The sequence below is a fragment of the Harmonia axyridis genome, chromosome 5 (genome assembly GCF_914767665.1).
Source record: "Harmonia axyridis chromosome 5, icHarAxyr1.1, whole genome shotgun sequence".
Classification (NCBI taxonomy): domain Eukaryota; kingdom Metazoa; phylum Arthropoda; class Insecta; order Coleoptera; family Coccinellidae; genus Harmonia; species Harmonia axyridis.
Genome location: NC_059505.1, coordinates 6,637,976 through 6,653,727, shown reverse-complemented (window position 1 = coordinate 6,653,727; position 15,752 = coordinate 6,637,976). Strand labels below are relative to the sequence as shown.

The following is a 15,752-nucleotide window of genomic DNA, read 5'->3' as shown; positions in this document are numbered from 1 at the left end:
TCAGAATTCAATTAGAAAAACCCATCTACCAGCGTTTAATCATATGTAACCCTAGCCGAGGAAAGCTAGGGTATTAACACAGAAATTTATACACTGTGTCCGTAAAGTATGGAACAAATTCATTTTTAGCTAAACAGACCATTTTAAGGAATAATCCTGAAACACGTCGATTTTTATTTTAATTTACCGTATTTTAAAATAATAATCTAATATACAGGGTGAATTATTTTTGAGTAATGACGTCACCGTCATTTTTTTTAAATGGAACACCCCTATTCTGTCTCAATTTTCGGATTACTCTAGCTGAGCTGATACCAAAAATGTATCACATGTTGATTCCAATTGGTACAGGGAGGACAAAAATACAATAGTTTTGTGTGTGCTCATAAATTAACGCGTAACATTCTTCATTAGTTGAATTAACATTATCAAAAATACTTATTGTCTAGCGGCAATTGGTTTGGATGTAACACCCTGTAGTTTGTTACATTTTTAGATTGATAAAAATGAGCTGTTTCCAAACATGTTTGTTACTTGTGGTCTAGTAGGCAGAATATGAAAGAAATTATTTCTTATTTTTATACATTTTTATTAATCTAAAAATGTAACAAACTACAGGGTGCTACATACAAACCAATTGCCGCTAGACAATAAGTTTTTTCGATAATATTGTTGATTTAACTAATAATGAATGTTACGCGTTACTTTATGAGCACACACAAAACTATTGTATTTTTGTCCACCCTGTACCGATTGGAATCAACATGTGATACATTTTTGGAATCAGCTCAGCTAGAGTGATAGGAAAATTGAAACAAAATGGGGGTGTTCCAAAAAAAAAAAATGACGGTGACTTCATTACTCGAAAGTAATTCACCCTGTATATTAGATTATTACTTTAAAATACGGTAAATTAAAATAAAAAATCGACGTGTTTCAGAATTATTTCTTAAGATGGACTGTTGAGCTAAAAATGAATTTGTTCCATACTTTAGGGACACAGTGTATAATGATACATGTATGTTGTATGAATGTATGAAAATTCAGCATCATGAGTCTATAGCAGAGTTATTTGGTTCCTCAGCAAAAGATCCGACAAAACAGCTTTCACATTTGATGGAAAGCTTGCATTTATTTCAGAATTCAATTAGAAAAACCCATCTACCAGCGTTTAATCATATGTAACCCTAGCCGAGGAAAGCTAGGGTATTTACTCCGAAAATTTATATCTCGAATAACCTTTCCGGATATTCTTTACACCGTCAAAGCAATTATTTAGAGGGAAATTCCTACTTGGGTCGTTCTCTTTGAGAAACTTAGTGAGAAACATTATTGGAGGAATCCCCATAAGCCCAATAGTTGCTTTAATAATGGATTTTATAATTTGCAGTTAGTTAGTCGTAAGGATAACGCTGTAAAATGTATGCATGAGATAATTTTTCATACATGATATTTGAACCTGTTATAATGTGTTTAAAATAAATTTAATTTCGAAAGATTTATATTGTGAGTATTTAATTTTGGATTCCGGAATGAATTGTATTCTCGCCAAACATTGCTTTTATGATGTTTTATTGTATCCGAGCTGAATTTTTTAATTAAAGTCTTTGAGATACATTAATTATCATTTTAAATAATTTTAGATATTTAAATTTTTGGAATCTCAGACTTTCTTAACAGATTATTAGTGGTAGTAGTAACTTAGCAGTTGAGAACGACTACTTCATTCCGCTATACAACCATAATTTTCATTTATAACATAAAAAAAACTAAAAACCAATATATTTTGTATTGTGAAAAAAATATTGTGTATTGCCAGCTGTATTTTTGAAGTCGAAAAAATAGATTAGTGTTTCAATCGTCAGAACAGTTACAATAGGTATCAAATAGAAGCGATGTTAGTTTTGTAAGATGGTAGCTTGTGAAAAATTTTTTTTTGGCCAATAAAGATATTGTTACTTCAGTAGATACTTCATATCAATCCATGATCAAATTATTTCATAATAAGTGGTATGTAGTGTATGATAATGGAATCAGAATTCCTAGTTATGGTTGAAATTATAATTTTCGTATCGTTATTGAATGAATTACTTATGTTTCTTATCGAACATTCGAATATGATCGAAGGTACCTTTACTTAATAACCAACGAACACGCCAACATATAACCCAAAAACGGTCAGTTATAGAATATTTCAACAATAACACTTTAGCAATTATGTGAAGAAAGTTAATTCATATTTGAACTTATTGCTAATTAATAATTTGAAATCAGAAGGTAATTAATAATGAAAGGAAATATATTGATAAGTAAAACATCTCAAGAAAAAGCTGTTTTGTAGTGCTATGAGTTTATCACTAAACCTTGTAGCTCTAGAATGTACATTTTCAACAACAATCTGGATGAGGATTAGAGAAAATCCCATTAGAACGAACGCACTGAAGTGATAAAACCTCCTCAACTCCATTACAAGACATTTATCTTCTTTACTTTTGTAGGGAAATAGGGTTGAACTTTCTCATGACTTGATCGAAATATTTTTGAACTTTTTGTCTTTGTCCAACTTGGTAAGGAAGGGACTATAAATGAAATCACAATATGTGAACTGTGAAAGCACGAGAGATTCACACACAGTTTTGAAATCCAATAAATGTCAACTCTATTAGATCAATTTCAGGTAAGAATAGGTAAGCCCTGAAGAGAAAATTTTCAATATATGAAGCAGAGTTCTCAATATAAAACTGAGTCCAGATTCCTGGCTTCATCTGGAAACTCGGCGTATTGCAGTATTTGATAATTGTTATTTTATCAGATGTATGAATAATGAAAACTAATGGCCCCAATACAGACCACTGCAGAATCCCAGCGCGAACATCAAAGGCTGACGACGTTATGTCACCAATCGATATATACAGGGTTTTGCCGGTCAAAATAAGAATACCTATGCTTCAGTGATGATTCTAAATTGAATAAGATAATATAGTTTCAAGTATAATAGCTTATGATTCAAGAAATGGTAATCTATAACCTATTCTGAATCCGCACTGAGTTAGTGAAATTAATTTGTTAATATTCAAATAGTTCTCTATCTGACCACAAAGAACTTTTTCAAAAATCGACAGAATTCGACAGAAATGGCAGAGTGCAGATAACTCTCAAATTCGAAAAACCACAGCACAGGGCATTTTATTTTTCGGTATTGGTTTCCCTAAAGCAACCTTCCAAGAATAAGTAAAATAATTACAATTCCAACAGATACGAAATAAAAAATGGCAACTCGTTTGTTCTGGAACGCTTATTCCGAGCAGAAACATGTTGACCAACTTTTTTAGGTTTTCCGTCCATTGCTGCGAAAAACAAAATTAAGCAGCACATCCGTTTCACATCGGCAAACCTTCAATTAACTCCATTTAATGAGTTGGTTTACTCGTTCATCAAAGTGTCGCATTCTTAGTGGAGGTTTGTACGAAAGCTCGAGGATTATAAAGGGTGGACTTTTGAAAACGAAACAGACGAAATAACAGACTAAATAAATTTTTTTGAAAAAAATACACGGACACGTTGATTTTTGATTCTAGGTGGACATCTTTCAAGGTCAAATTCTCAACCATATCGGTTCAACCCTTAGTGTTGAAACACCTACCTTCAAATTTTGAATAGGAAAGATGGGTTCAGTGATACCTCGTTTGAAAGGGCTTTTTATCCCGAGTTCAGCATATTAATTTTTTTTATTTAATTCATTCGTCTTCGAGATATTCGAATTTATATTTGTACAGCACCAGTCATTCCATTGAGCATGCTATGTGAATTAATAAAATTTTCATCAATTCATTCTGTGGTTACGATGAAAATTTCTAGTTCTAATAACAACCAATCAAATTTTGTAATTTTGTGTCATATGAAACAATTTCGCCCAATCATGCCAACATTACATTGTTAATTACATTCAGTGCAATTATCAATCACTATGACCACAGGATTTTGCTTTACAACTTTATTCCAAATAAATTTCAAAACGCCACGTTTTGGCAATGCGTATGTTCAATGTATAACGAAGTATAAATGCGCTAATCAAAGAAAAATTTCCAGAAATTCAACATACAGTCACAAATATATTTGGGGAATATTTATGGATTTTTGCTGCGAACGAGAATATGAATTGAATGAACATAGAAGAATTGATATTGATACTAAAAGATTGAGCGATCAATATGGAAAAGAAAGACGTGTTCGAATATAAAGAAGCAACGGTGAAGACAATGTGGAACTTTTTACGCAAACTCTTGCAAATAAGCACTGTAATATTATGATTGTCCCGTTTAACAATATAAAGGGTGTTTTTCTAAGAGCTATAGAACTTTAAATTGCAATAAAACAACGATGGATTCTTCGATTGACTTTACATAGCCTCACAGAAAGTAGTCTAGCGGTGTTAAATCACAAGATCTTGAAGGCCAATTCACAGGTCCAAAACGTGAAATTAGGCGGTCACCAAACGTGTCTTTCAATAAATCGATTGTGGCACGAGCTGTGTGACATGTTGCGCCGTCTTGTTGGAAACACTGCTCCTGGACATCATGGTTGTTCAATTCAGGAATGAAAAAGTTAGTAATCATGGCTCTATACCGATCACCATTGACTGTAACGTTCTGGCCATCATCGTTGTTGAAGAAGTACGGACCAATGATTCCACCAGCCCATAAAGCGCACCAAACAGTCAGTTTTTCTGGATGTAACGGTATTTCGACATACACTTGAGGATTACCTTCACTCCAAATACGGCAGTTTTGTTTGTTGACGTAGCCATTCAACCAGAAGTGCGCTTCATCGCTAAACAAAATAAAATGGACGTAGTGCGCGATACTCATTCGGCAAAGAACCATTATTTTCGAAATAAAATTGCACTATTTGCAAGCGTTGTTCAGGCGTGAGTCTATTCATGATGAATTGCCAAACCAAACTGAGAATAAGCCACTTGACAGCTGTTAAATCGGTCGCGATCTTGAACAGTAATGCCATTTCAAAGTTATATACCTCGAAAAAAAACACCCGTTAGGAGAACGTGAAAAAATAACGCAAAAAATGCTACAAAACGTGAAGACTAGATTCGAGCATAATCTCTGTGTATGGACGAGGGAGGAGAACCGTTGATTACCAGTTTTGTTCAAAATTTTAAGATAGATATTTTGAAAATAGATCAAATGAAGAAAAAAATCGATATGCAGAAGTCAGGATAGAAAGACCTTTCAAATAAGGTATCATTTACTCCATCTTCCCTATTCAAGATTAAAGGGGTTGAGGTTGTAACGATATGAACGTGAATTTGATCTGAAAAATTGACCCCTTTTTTCGAAAAGAATTCATTCCTCCTGTTATCTCATATGTTTCGTTTTCAAAAACCCACCCTGTATATCGAATGAAAGTCTAACGTATCGCAACGACTCGTATTGCTTTCCAGGCGTCAACCAACAGGAAGCGTAATTATGTATACGACGCTCAGCGTCTGGATATGCCTCGATTAGATTTGATCCAGACGCGTATCCTGCTCAACAGATAGATTATGAACTTCCGAGTTTGGAAATCTGATTGTCTCCAGTCGTTAGAACTAAGCCGACAAGTGAACATGTGTGACGTGAATTTAGGATCACTCCGGGAATAAGTTGAACGTCTTCGAATCCTCTTCGGGGAACAGACTACTCGCGCGCGTCTTTAATACCCTAGTAACATTTAATAATGTGAGACTATTCTGTTATTCAACCTTATCCTCGTAATATCCACTCACGGCACTGTTCTTTTGATCTTTTAGTGTGATGCATACGTTGTGCATGCAATGCGAAATGTCAGGGTTGAAAGGAATATTATTCATCTTATCCTGAACATTCCAGCAATCTATGCAGAAAACTAATAACACGTGTTTCACCATTGACGTGAGGGTGGTGTAAAGAGGGCAATTTCCATCTTCTTTTGGTGTCATAACGAAATACATAGGCATACAACTTTGCTTCCGCCGTTTTTTTTCCAAAATTCCAGGCTTTATTTAAAAAAACTGGTTATACATTCATGAGCCACAACTTTCTCTTGGTCAGCGTACAAATCCCGCGTTGGAAAAACTGGGCATCTTTTGAAGCGATCCAATTTTTTACTTCTTGCTTACTTACCTGTCATTGATCGAAACAAGTGGTAGTCCGAAAGAACAACATCTGGAGAATACGACGGACGGGGTAGTACTTCCCATTTCAACTTTTCCAAGTATGGCTTGACCACTTTCGCTGTATGGGGTCGAGCATTGTCATGCTGTAAAATCACTTTATCATGTTTCTCGTTGTATGTGTCTTTGAATGCTCGGTCCAAACGCATTAATTGCTTTCGATAACGATAGCCTGTGATTGTTTTAGTTTGTTTTAGCAGCTCATAATACTTTACTCCGAGCTGGTCCCACCAAATACTGAGCACGACCTTGGAACCGTGATCGGTTTGGCCGTCGACGAAGATATCCTGGGATATCCCTAAAATTTTCTGCAGTTGAGATTATCGTACTGATCTTATTTTTCGTCTTCAGTCACTATGCTATGCAGAAATCCCTTCCGTCTTTGCCATGCAAGCAGCTGTTCATAAGCAAAAAAACGCCGTTCAACATCTCTCGGCTTCAACTCGTACGGCACCCAATTTCCTTGTTTTTGAATCATTCACATAACTTTCAGGCGTTTTTAAATGGCTTGTTGAGTCACTCCCAATGATCCTGCCAATTCTTAATGTGTTTGACACGAGTCTTGATCAAGGAATGCCTCCAATTCTACATCTTCGAAAACCTTCTCTCTTCTACCGCCATGCTGGCCTTCGACGTCAAAATCATCGTTCTTGAAGCGTTGAAACCACTCTCGTCACGTTCTTTCTCTAATAACGGCCTCACCATAAGTAAATAAGAGCATTCGATGTGCCTCAGCCATAGATTTCTTCATATCAAAGCAGAAAATTAAAACCTCCCGCATAGATGAGAATTTGGCTCGTAAGCTGACATGTTTAATCGAGAATAACTTTATGATGCAGACACAAACCGACTAATATTTCGATGGCGTTATGTTTACAAATAACGGAGCTCATTGTATGACATCTACGATCTATTTATTTCAACTACCTTTCACCGCTACGGCCAACTATTGCAAAACGGCAAAGTTGTATACCTAATATATCTGTTTTTTTTACTATTTCATATGGAAAATATTGAAAATATATTCATACTTTACTTCTGTCATATGAAATTTTCATATCCATTTATTGAGAACTGCTTTACTCTCTAAAGTTGGATGTTGGCGATAAATAATATAAAACCATAAAATTGAAAATTCAGGTGGATATAATAATACAGAATATTTCAACACAATGTACTGTTTATTATATTTTCTGAGTTGAAAAATAGAAATGTGAATATTCGATGGATTGATTGGATTTTACAGTTAATTATTGTTTGGACGAATTGATCAGAATTTCGAATGAATGTTGTTGATGAACCTATATATCGAATGTCATATTTGGTAGTTTTGTTCGTCGATAAAATCGGTTCTATATTTGGTTGGTCCATACTCATAAATTCCCCATTAGATGAACTGATATCCCGTGAAATTTGAATATTGAACACCTTTTCAGCATGGAGGATTTATTTTTCAGAAAGCATCATCAATTTTTCGCCAATACATATTTGTGCATAACTGAAAATTTTAATGAGGAATCATGCATATTATGTATCGATTGAAATTCAGCAGGCCGTGTTTCCTCTTTGAATTGATGTTGAGTTTCGGCGCCAAATTATTTTCAATACACGAACAGCTAATTGCTTCCGCCAATTTGCAACAAGAGAAATTCTTACCTAGAAGGCAATGTAACCATAAAATGGTGAGTGGTGACTTATAAAATGAAAAAAAAAAATCGCTTGGTCTTGTTCCTCATTTAACTAATAGAATTTCAGTCACATATAGGGCGTATCGTTGCCTAAACTGTTTACTAAACATACAGTTCACCCTTAAGATTGAGATTTGATTGAGGAGGTTTCGTTTCACTGCGACCTAATGGTCTATTTTGCCCTCTATCAGAGCTATTCCCTCCAAAACATGATCTACAGCCCGCCTTCCAGTTCCAGAGTTCTAATGAACACCAGTATCTGGGATGACTTCAAGGAGGCTAATTCCTCACTTCTATAAGTTTCGTGTCCAAATCAGATTTTGCATTGGCTAGTGATGGCGAGGCATTCCCTCACCAGGTGATCCGGAGTTTCTTACTCCTACCCACAGAATTTGCACTCGTCATTTTGTGTTAGACCCATTCTCATGAGGTGTTTCCTAAGGCGACAATGCCCTGTAAGGAATCCAGTGAGGAGGTGTAGTATATTTTTGCTGAGATCTAGATACTTCTTAGATCTTGCAGTGTCATAGTTCCGAAGAAACTTTTTGGAGTGATCCAAACCAGGAAGATTTCGCCAGACAGTTTATTCTTCTCCTGAAACTCTTGAAGGTATATTTGTCTATGCCACAGAAAACTTCTATGCCGATGAAAGAAAATTGTTCTCCTTTTCTGTCAAGTGTGTTGGCCTCTTCACTCCCTCTAATTCCCTAGTGACCGGGAACTCAGACTATAAAGATTTTGTTATTCTTGCCTATTTATTATTATTTGAACTGGGGTCATTTTGGTTCGGTAAGCCTTCCAGGAACTGCGACCATGCACATATTTTGTTCTCTACCCTACTCATTCATAGAAACCCAAGGAGGTCGTCAATGACGTTAATAAAACTGACAACCTCCTTAAGGGACTTGGCCGTTACCTCTCTGGTATCCAGGACCGGCTTTCCCATGTGAATGGTTCTTAGGCCAGCCAGCTCCGGACACTTGCATACCAAGTGTTCAGCTGTTTCTGCTTCCGATCCACAGACCCTTCAAATCTCGTCTGCTGATTTTCCCATACGGTACAAATGATGTTTGTACCGACAGTGCCCCGTCAGCAGTCCCACCATCACCCGAAGCTCGGCTCGTGACATCTTCAGGAGCTTTTTGGAGTAGGTAGGTGAAGTCATCACGAATTTTTTTGCCTGAACAAGTCTAGGAGTGTTAGTCCAGTGGATTGTCCTGTTGTTCAACTCCCATAGCTGGACCGCAGCTTTAAATTGGTCTTTTCTAGCCCACAGAAAGGCTCAGGTCCAGCAGGAGTTAACCTTGATGCACTTTTTGTAAGTACATCAGCTTTTTCTTGCCTACTTAATTTTCTTTATCATCTCGTCACTGATGGTATGTAATTAGTCAGGGAGGATCAGTATCTCCTAATCTCTTCTAATTCCTAATTCTCTCATTCCCGGGTCCTACCTTAGATAGTCTCAGAGTGGCCTCATAGGCCACTATCTCTATCACTAGACGAAGAGATGTGAGATCTGTAGTTCACCCTTAGAGACCACATACTATAGATAGTTTATTGCTTTTCAAGGGAGAAATTGGCGCATGAATGACGAAAGCTGAAATCATTTGATTTCACGTCAGTGGTTTTCAAATATTTCATTTTCTGTTGAAGTGTGAAAACTATTCATTCTCATGAAGCAAAAATTATGTAAATCTAGAGGGCGTTGCCATAATTTTTCGATCTGACAGGACATTCGTATTAGTTCAATCATATAATGTCAATCTCGGATATGGATTGGTGTAGACACCATTAACCTGTGATTTATTGCAAAACGAGTGGGAAGTATCTGATCAGGCTGTGACAGAATCCACAGGAAATAATCGAATTATCTGCTGTTGAGCGATGGCTTCATTATACATGATTTTAGGGTAACGTTGACGGTTGAATGAAAAATGTTATGGATTCCTGATAGACCTAGGTATATCATATACGCTACGCTGTCAGTGATCAAGAAGCTTTTTCAAGAGGAATGTGGACTTAATCCATATATTTGACTTTTTCATTTCATGTAACCAGTTACAGACTTTTGGTTTATTATATTGAATATTAAACATTTATATTTATAACTTCATGGAGTCTGGTTAGTAAATTACGGCGTGTTTCTTGGATTGGTATAAAAAAAGATTTGATTTTTGAGATTATTCAATGGTATACCATAAAATGAAATAGATGCTAGGTATTAGGTATTTTTTAATTATCGTTACTTGTTTAATTTATGTAATTGTAATTAATTTCGAGACAACTTAGTTTCAGGTCTTGTTCAGATGAGTTGTATTCTTGTATCCAAATCTTTCCCATTCATTCCATGCTTATGATGTAAACTTACTAGAGTAAATATGAGTTTTCGAACCCACATAAGACTGTAGTATCCCATAAAGCCATATAAATTACAACCCACTATTTAAACTCTATTCTATTCGCGAATCTCCCTGTCTTGTCTAACTAAAGCCGCCGCGAAGATCCCTTGTGACGTGTAACTCTGTTTACTTCCTGTATGACCTGAATAAGGAAGAGGAAAGTGACTGAGAGATATGTAGTGTGACGATGAAATATACAATATTTACGTGATAACAGATCCAATTGAGTTGAGATTTCGCGTATATAGAAGAACACACTTTTCAAATATCAGATTTCTTGTTAACCTGAACCATTGAAATTCAAGAGTATCGAATAAAATCACCATATATTATCAAATTATCGAACTGAACCATATGATCATGGAATTCATAGCACATAATTCGATGATTGGGCGCTTGAACAACAACGTTTGGATTTTTCGCATCGAATTTTGTTACAATGAAGCTTTAATTACTATAGTTAGAATGAACCGATTCAGGTCAGATGGTGATCAGGTCAAATAGTCACCGTTTTGTTCGATGCCATTTTTAAGGTAATATCATTATGCCTTTCTCATAGAAGCCTTCGTCCCTATTGGCAAAAAATTGAAACAGTCGATTTGAGCAAGCCTCTGTTGAAGCGAATTTCTCACCAGTGAAATTGTTCACCATGGACAGGAACATATGGTAATCGCTTGGTGCCAGGTTCGGATTATAAGGTGAATGCATAAAAACCTCCTAACCAAGCTCCCAAAACTTCTGGCGAGTCACTGTCGATGTGTGTGACCTGGCGTTGTCCAAATGGAAAAAAAATCCTCTCATATTGGCCAAAGCTGGCCACTTCTGGACGAATGATCCAATTGTTGACAGAGCAGTTCCGAGTTAACAGTTGTGCCGTAGGGGAGCAGCTCATAGTAGATAATTCCCTGCCAATCCCACCAAACACACAGTAAAACCTTCCTGGCCGTCATTAATAGTTTGGTCAACGTTTCCGCTGGCTCAACGCGTGTCGACTGCAACCGTTTTCGCTTGACGTTGTCGTAAGTGGTTCACGTTTCATCGCCGGTTACCAACCGCTTCAAAAATGAGTTGATTTTGTTGCGATTCAGCAGCGATTTGCAGATGAAAATTCGGTCCAAGGGTTTGTTTTTTTAAAACTTGTGTGGAACCCATACATCCAGCTTCTCTTTGAGACCATTCTCAGCAAATGATTCCAAACGGTTTTTCGTGCAACCTTTAGCAATTGGGCAATCGAAACAGTGCCTACATGACGGTCGAACTGGACACCGTCCATCCTTTCATCGACATTTTCGACTATTGGCTTTCCAGTGCGTGATGCATCTTTGACATCGTAATTACCGGAACGGAATCGACGAAACCAAAATTGTGCCTCTTTTGTTATTACAGTATTAGGACTATAAACACCATTTATTTTTCAGCCGCCTGGCTTGCATTTTTGCGTTTATCGAAGAAAAACTGTAAAATATAGCGTACCTTCTCCTTATTAGCGTCCATCTTTGACTCGCGCTCAAACTAAACGGACTGAACTAATCACAAAATTGTCAGAGAAGTTTTTGTAGTAAGAAATCTCATCTTTTTAACACTATCTAGTGATACCCGATCGGAGTTATACAACGCGAGATACAGATAACTGAACCTATTGGAAAAATAATGGCTTTCTTTTAATATACAATAATTTTACATGGAAATCTTCAAGCAAAAGACCCAATGCATGACCATAGCAAGAGAGCCGGTACATTGCAAGCTTGTACTAGAAAACAGCACTCTGGTAAGTCGTTGACGAACAATATAAAAAGATGTAGTCCAAGGACTGAACCCTGGGGGACGCCTTACTTATTGAAATATTGCTTGGACACACATTCGACGTTTTGCACGAATATGGAGCGATCAGAGAGGTACCTCCGAGTCCATTCAAGAAATATACCTCTGAAACCCATCTTATAGAGTTTATCCATTAAAAAGAGTCCAGACAGTATGACCAAGATTGCAAGAGACAACATACCTTACGGAAGACCATTGTGACACCCACCAAAACGATGGCGAGACAGCTGCAATCTATAGGGTGTTTTTTTTTCGAGGTATAGAACTCTAAGTTGGCATTACTGTTCAAGATGGCCGATGACCGATTCAACAGCTGTCAAGTGATTTATTCTCAGTTTGGTTTGGCAATTCATCATGACTAGACTCACGCCTGAACAACGCTTGCAAATAGTGCAATTTTATTTCGAAAATAATGGTTCTGTGCGGAATACGTATCGCGCACGTCCATTTTATTTTAATTAGCGATGAAGCGCACTTCTGGTTGAATGGCTACGTCAATCAACAAAACTGCCGCATTCGGAGTGAAGATAATCCTCAAGTGTATGTCTAAACACCGTACTTCTTCAAAAACGATGATGGCCAGAACGTTACAGTCAATGGTGATCGGTATAGAGCCCTGATAACTAGCTTTTTGATTCCTGAATTGAACAACCATGATGTCCAGGAGCAGTGGTTCCAACAAGACGGCGCAACATGTCACACAGCTCGTGCCACAATCGATTTATTGAAAGACACGTTTGGTGACCGCCTAATTTCACGTTTTGGACCTGTGAATTGGCCTCCAAGATTTTGTGATTTAACACCGCTAGACTACTTTCTGTGGCGCTATGTAAAGTCATTGGTCTATGCGGATAAGCCACAAACCCTTGACCATTTGAAAGACAACATTCGCCATGTTTTTGCCGATATACGGCCACAAATGTTGGAAAAAGTAATCGGAAATTGGACGTCCAGATTGGACTACATCCGAGCCAGCCGTGGCGGTCATATGCCAGAAATAATATTTAAAATGTTATGCCACAAGATTATCTTGCGGATAAATAAAATTCATGTCAATCGAATAATCCATCGTTGTTTTATTGCAATTTAAAGTTCTATAGCTCTAAAAAAAACACCCTTTACATCCCAGGAAACAAATTTCTACGAGGAAAACCGGAATTGAACAGGCAATGTGCCTTCTAAAAGAGGAAGAATAATTTACTCACCGTGTAGTCGTCCTTGTTGATGCACAGAGTGTAGTTGGCCCAGGTGTGGTTGCTCTCCGGATGGACGAACCAGGTGCCATCCTCCTCGCATTTGTGGTATGCGAATCCTGCGGACAAAAATTATTTTCATGTCGGCAGTCGACGGTGCGTGAATTCTTCCCAAACGACGGGAAGTATATTTCATCGAATATACGATATATACGTTTGGAATATGAATGAACGTTCGTATCGATTCGGGAAACATCAGCGATTCATATCGCTTACACACAGGTTGCTCCGAGATGAAATTCGCGGAAATCTGTTTTTTTCCCCCTCGCGGTGTTTTTTCGCCCGCGCCATTTCGTTACGTCTCGCGCGCGCTTGTTATTTATATCGAGATGTCGTTTGTGACATGTCGAATGCGGCTTGGTTAAATTTCACGAAACTAATACGTATCTCGGCATGCTGATGAGATGGATCCGAACGGGGAATTCGATTATGTCGAATTCATACATTTTTATTGCTTCTCCGCATACATGTAGGCTTGGTTAATCGATCGTCTACAGGTATGATTCGATTACCTGGCCTTTCGTCTTTTTCTCCGTGACTTTGTTGGGTTTGTAATAATTAAACTCTTTTGAATTATTTACATCTATTTACAAAGCCACACTTATACAGTTCAAACTCAGTATTGAGAAGATCCTTATTACGTCTTAATTACAAGTTTCTCACTACGGTACTGAATTTCGTCTTTAACTAGTTTGTTGATTACTCGAAACGTCTTCGTTTATCACGTCTTCGTCGTACTTCAAGTTTTCGGTCGTCTTGTCTCTAACTCGTTTTAATTTAGTCCGCGAACCGTCTTTTCGTCTTACGTCCTAAGTTGACCGACCGAACTTGACTCGTCTTCGGCTTGAGTTGAACTGTACCCGCCTTCGGCTTAATTTGAACTGTGCTCTCTGCCGATTGGAACTCACCCTGTCTCGAATATCGATCTCCCTTCTCTCGGCTTGACCACATCCTTAGGGAAAGTACCATCCACTAGTCCAATGAGAGCTTTGCCGTACCGCCCACAAAGATCTTCGCGGATTCCTGGAAATCGAATATTCTCGAAGGACTCGAACCTGATACACAGATGTGACACATCTGGTACGACTGTATTGTCTTCGAAGTTTCACAACACTCAACTCTATGACATATCTTCGACACCTCGAAGAATAACACATCCTTTTTACATTATATGTACAATAACAATTCGTTCCCTGTAAATTCATTGAAACAGTCATGACCTCGACAAATCAAAGAAACTAATAGGTCTCCAAGCATCCGGTTGACCATCTCAATTATTTACAGGGAACAATAACTGGATCCTACATACATTTATGAATTGATGAAGGTTCGGATTTCGGTCGGCGACTTGGAAAAATTTGTTGCTTTTGATGGTTCGTTACATTGTCGTCATTTGCGAGAAATTTCAATTTTCTGCTTTTATATTGAGAAATCTGCTGCTGATGTTCATCGAATGCTCTCAAGTACCTATGGTGAGGCCACTATTAGTGGAAGAACGTGCCAAGAGTGGTTTAAATGCTTCAGGAAAGGTGATTTTGACGTCAAAGACCAACAGGGCTGTGGAAGAGAGAAGGTTTTCGAAGATGCAGAATTGGTGACATTTCTTGATGAAGACTCGTGTTAAACGCAACAATAATTGGCAGAATCATTAGGAGTGACACAACAAGCCATTTCAAAACGCCTGTAGGTCGAAGGAATGATTCAGAAACAAGAGAATTGAGTGCCGTACAAAGTGAAGCCGAAAGATGTTGAACAGCGTTTGTTTGCTTGTGAACAGCTGCTTGCAAGGCAAAGACGGAAGGGGTTTATGCATCGCATTGTGACTGGACACAAAAAATGGGTTCTTTACGATAATCCCAAGCTCAGAAAATCCAGGGTATATCCTGGCCATGCTGCACGTCGATGGCCAAATTTAATATTTACGGTTCCAAGATCATGCTCAATATCTGGTGGGACCAGCTCGGCGTAGTGTATAATGAGTTGTTGAAACAGACTGAAAAATCACAGGCGATCGTTAACGAACGCAATTAATGCGTTGGAGCCGCGCATTGAAAGACAAACAGCCGCAATACAACGGGAGACATGATAAAGTGATTTTGCAGCATGACAATGCTCTACCCCTTTCACGAAACTAATACGTATCTCGGCATGCATTTGAGGTGGATCCGAACGGGGAATTCGATTATGTCGAATTCATACATTTTTATTGCTTCTCCGCATACATTTATGAATTGATGTAGGTTCGGATTTCGGTCGGCGTCTTGGGAAAATTTGTCGCTTTTGGTTCGTTACATCATCATTATCATGTCGGATGGCACGATAACTCAAACAAATGAAAACTTCATTCACTAAAAATCATCGTTTCATTTTGTTCACAATGAGG

The 15,752-nt window shown here is 37.7% G+C and overlaps 1 protein-coding gene across 4 annotated transcripts in view; it reads right to left on the bottom strand.

Moving 5' to 3' along the window:
- Positions 1–15,752, bottom strand: part of LOC123680671 (calcitonin gene-related peptide type 1 receptor-like) — a 169,327-nt gene that overhangs the window by 52,015 nt on the left and 101,560 nt on the right. For all 4 annotated transcript variants that reach the window (XM_045618680.1, XM_045618679.1, XM_045618677.1 and 1 more), the window contains exon 4: positions 13,322–13,428. In XM_045618680.1, coding sequence (XP_045474636.1) covers positions 13,322–13,428 — 107 coding nt within the window. The remainder of the gene's footprint in view (positions 1–13,321; positions 13,429–15,752) is intronic.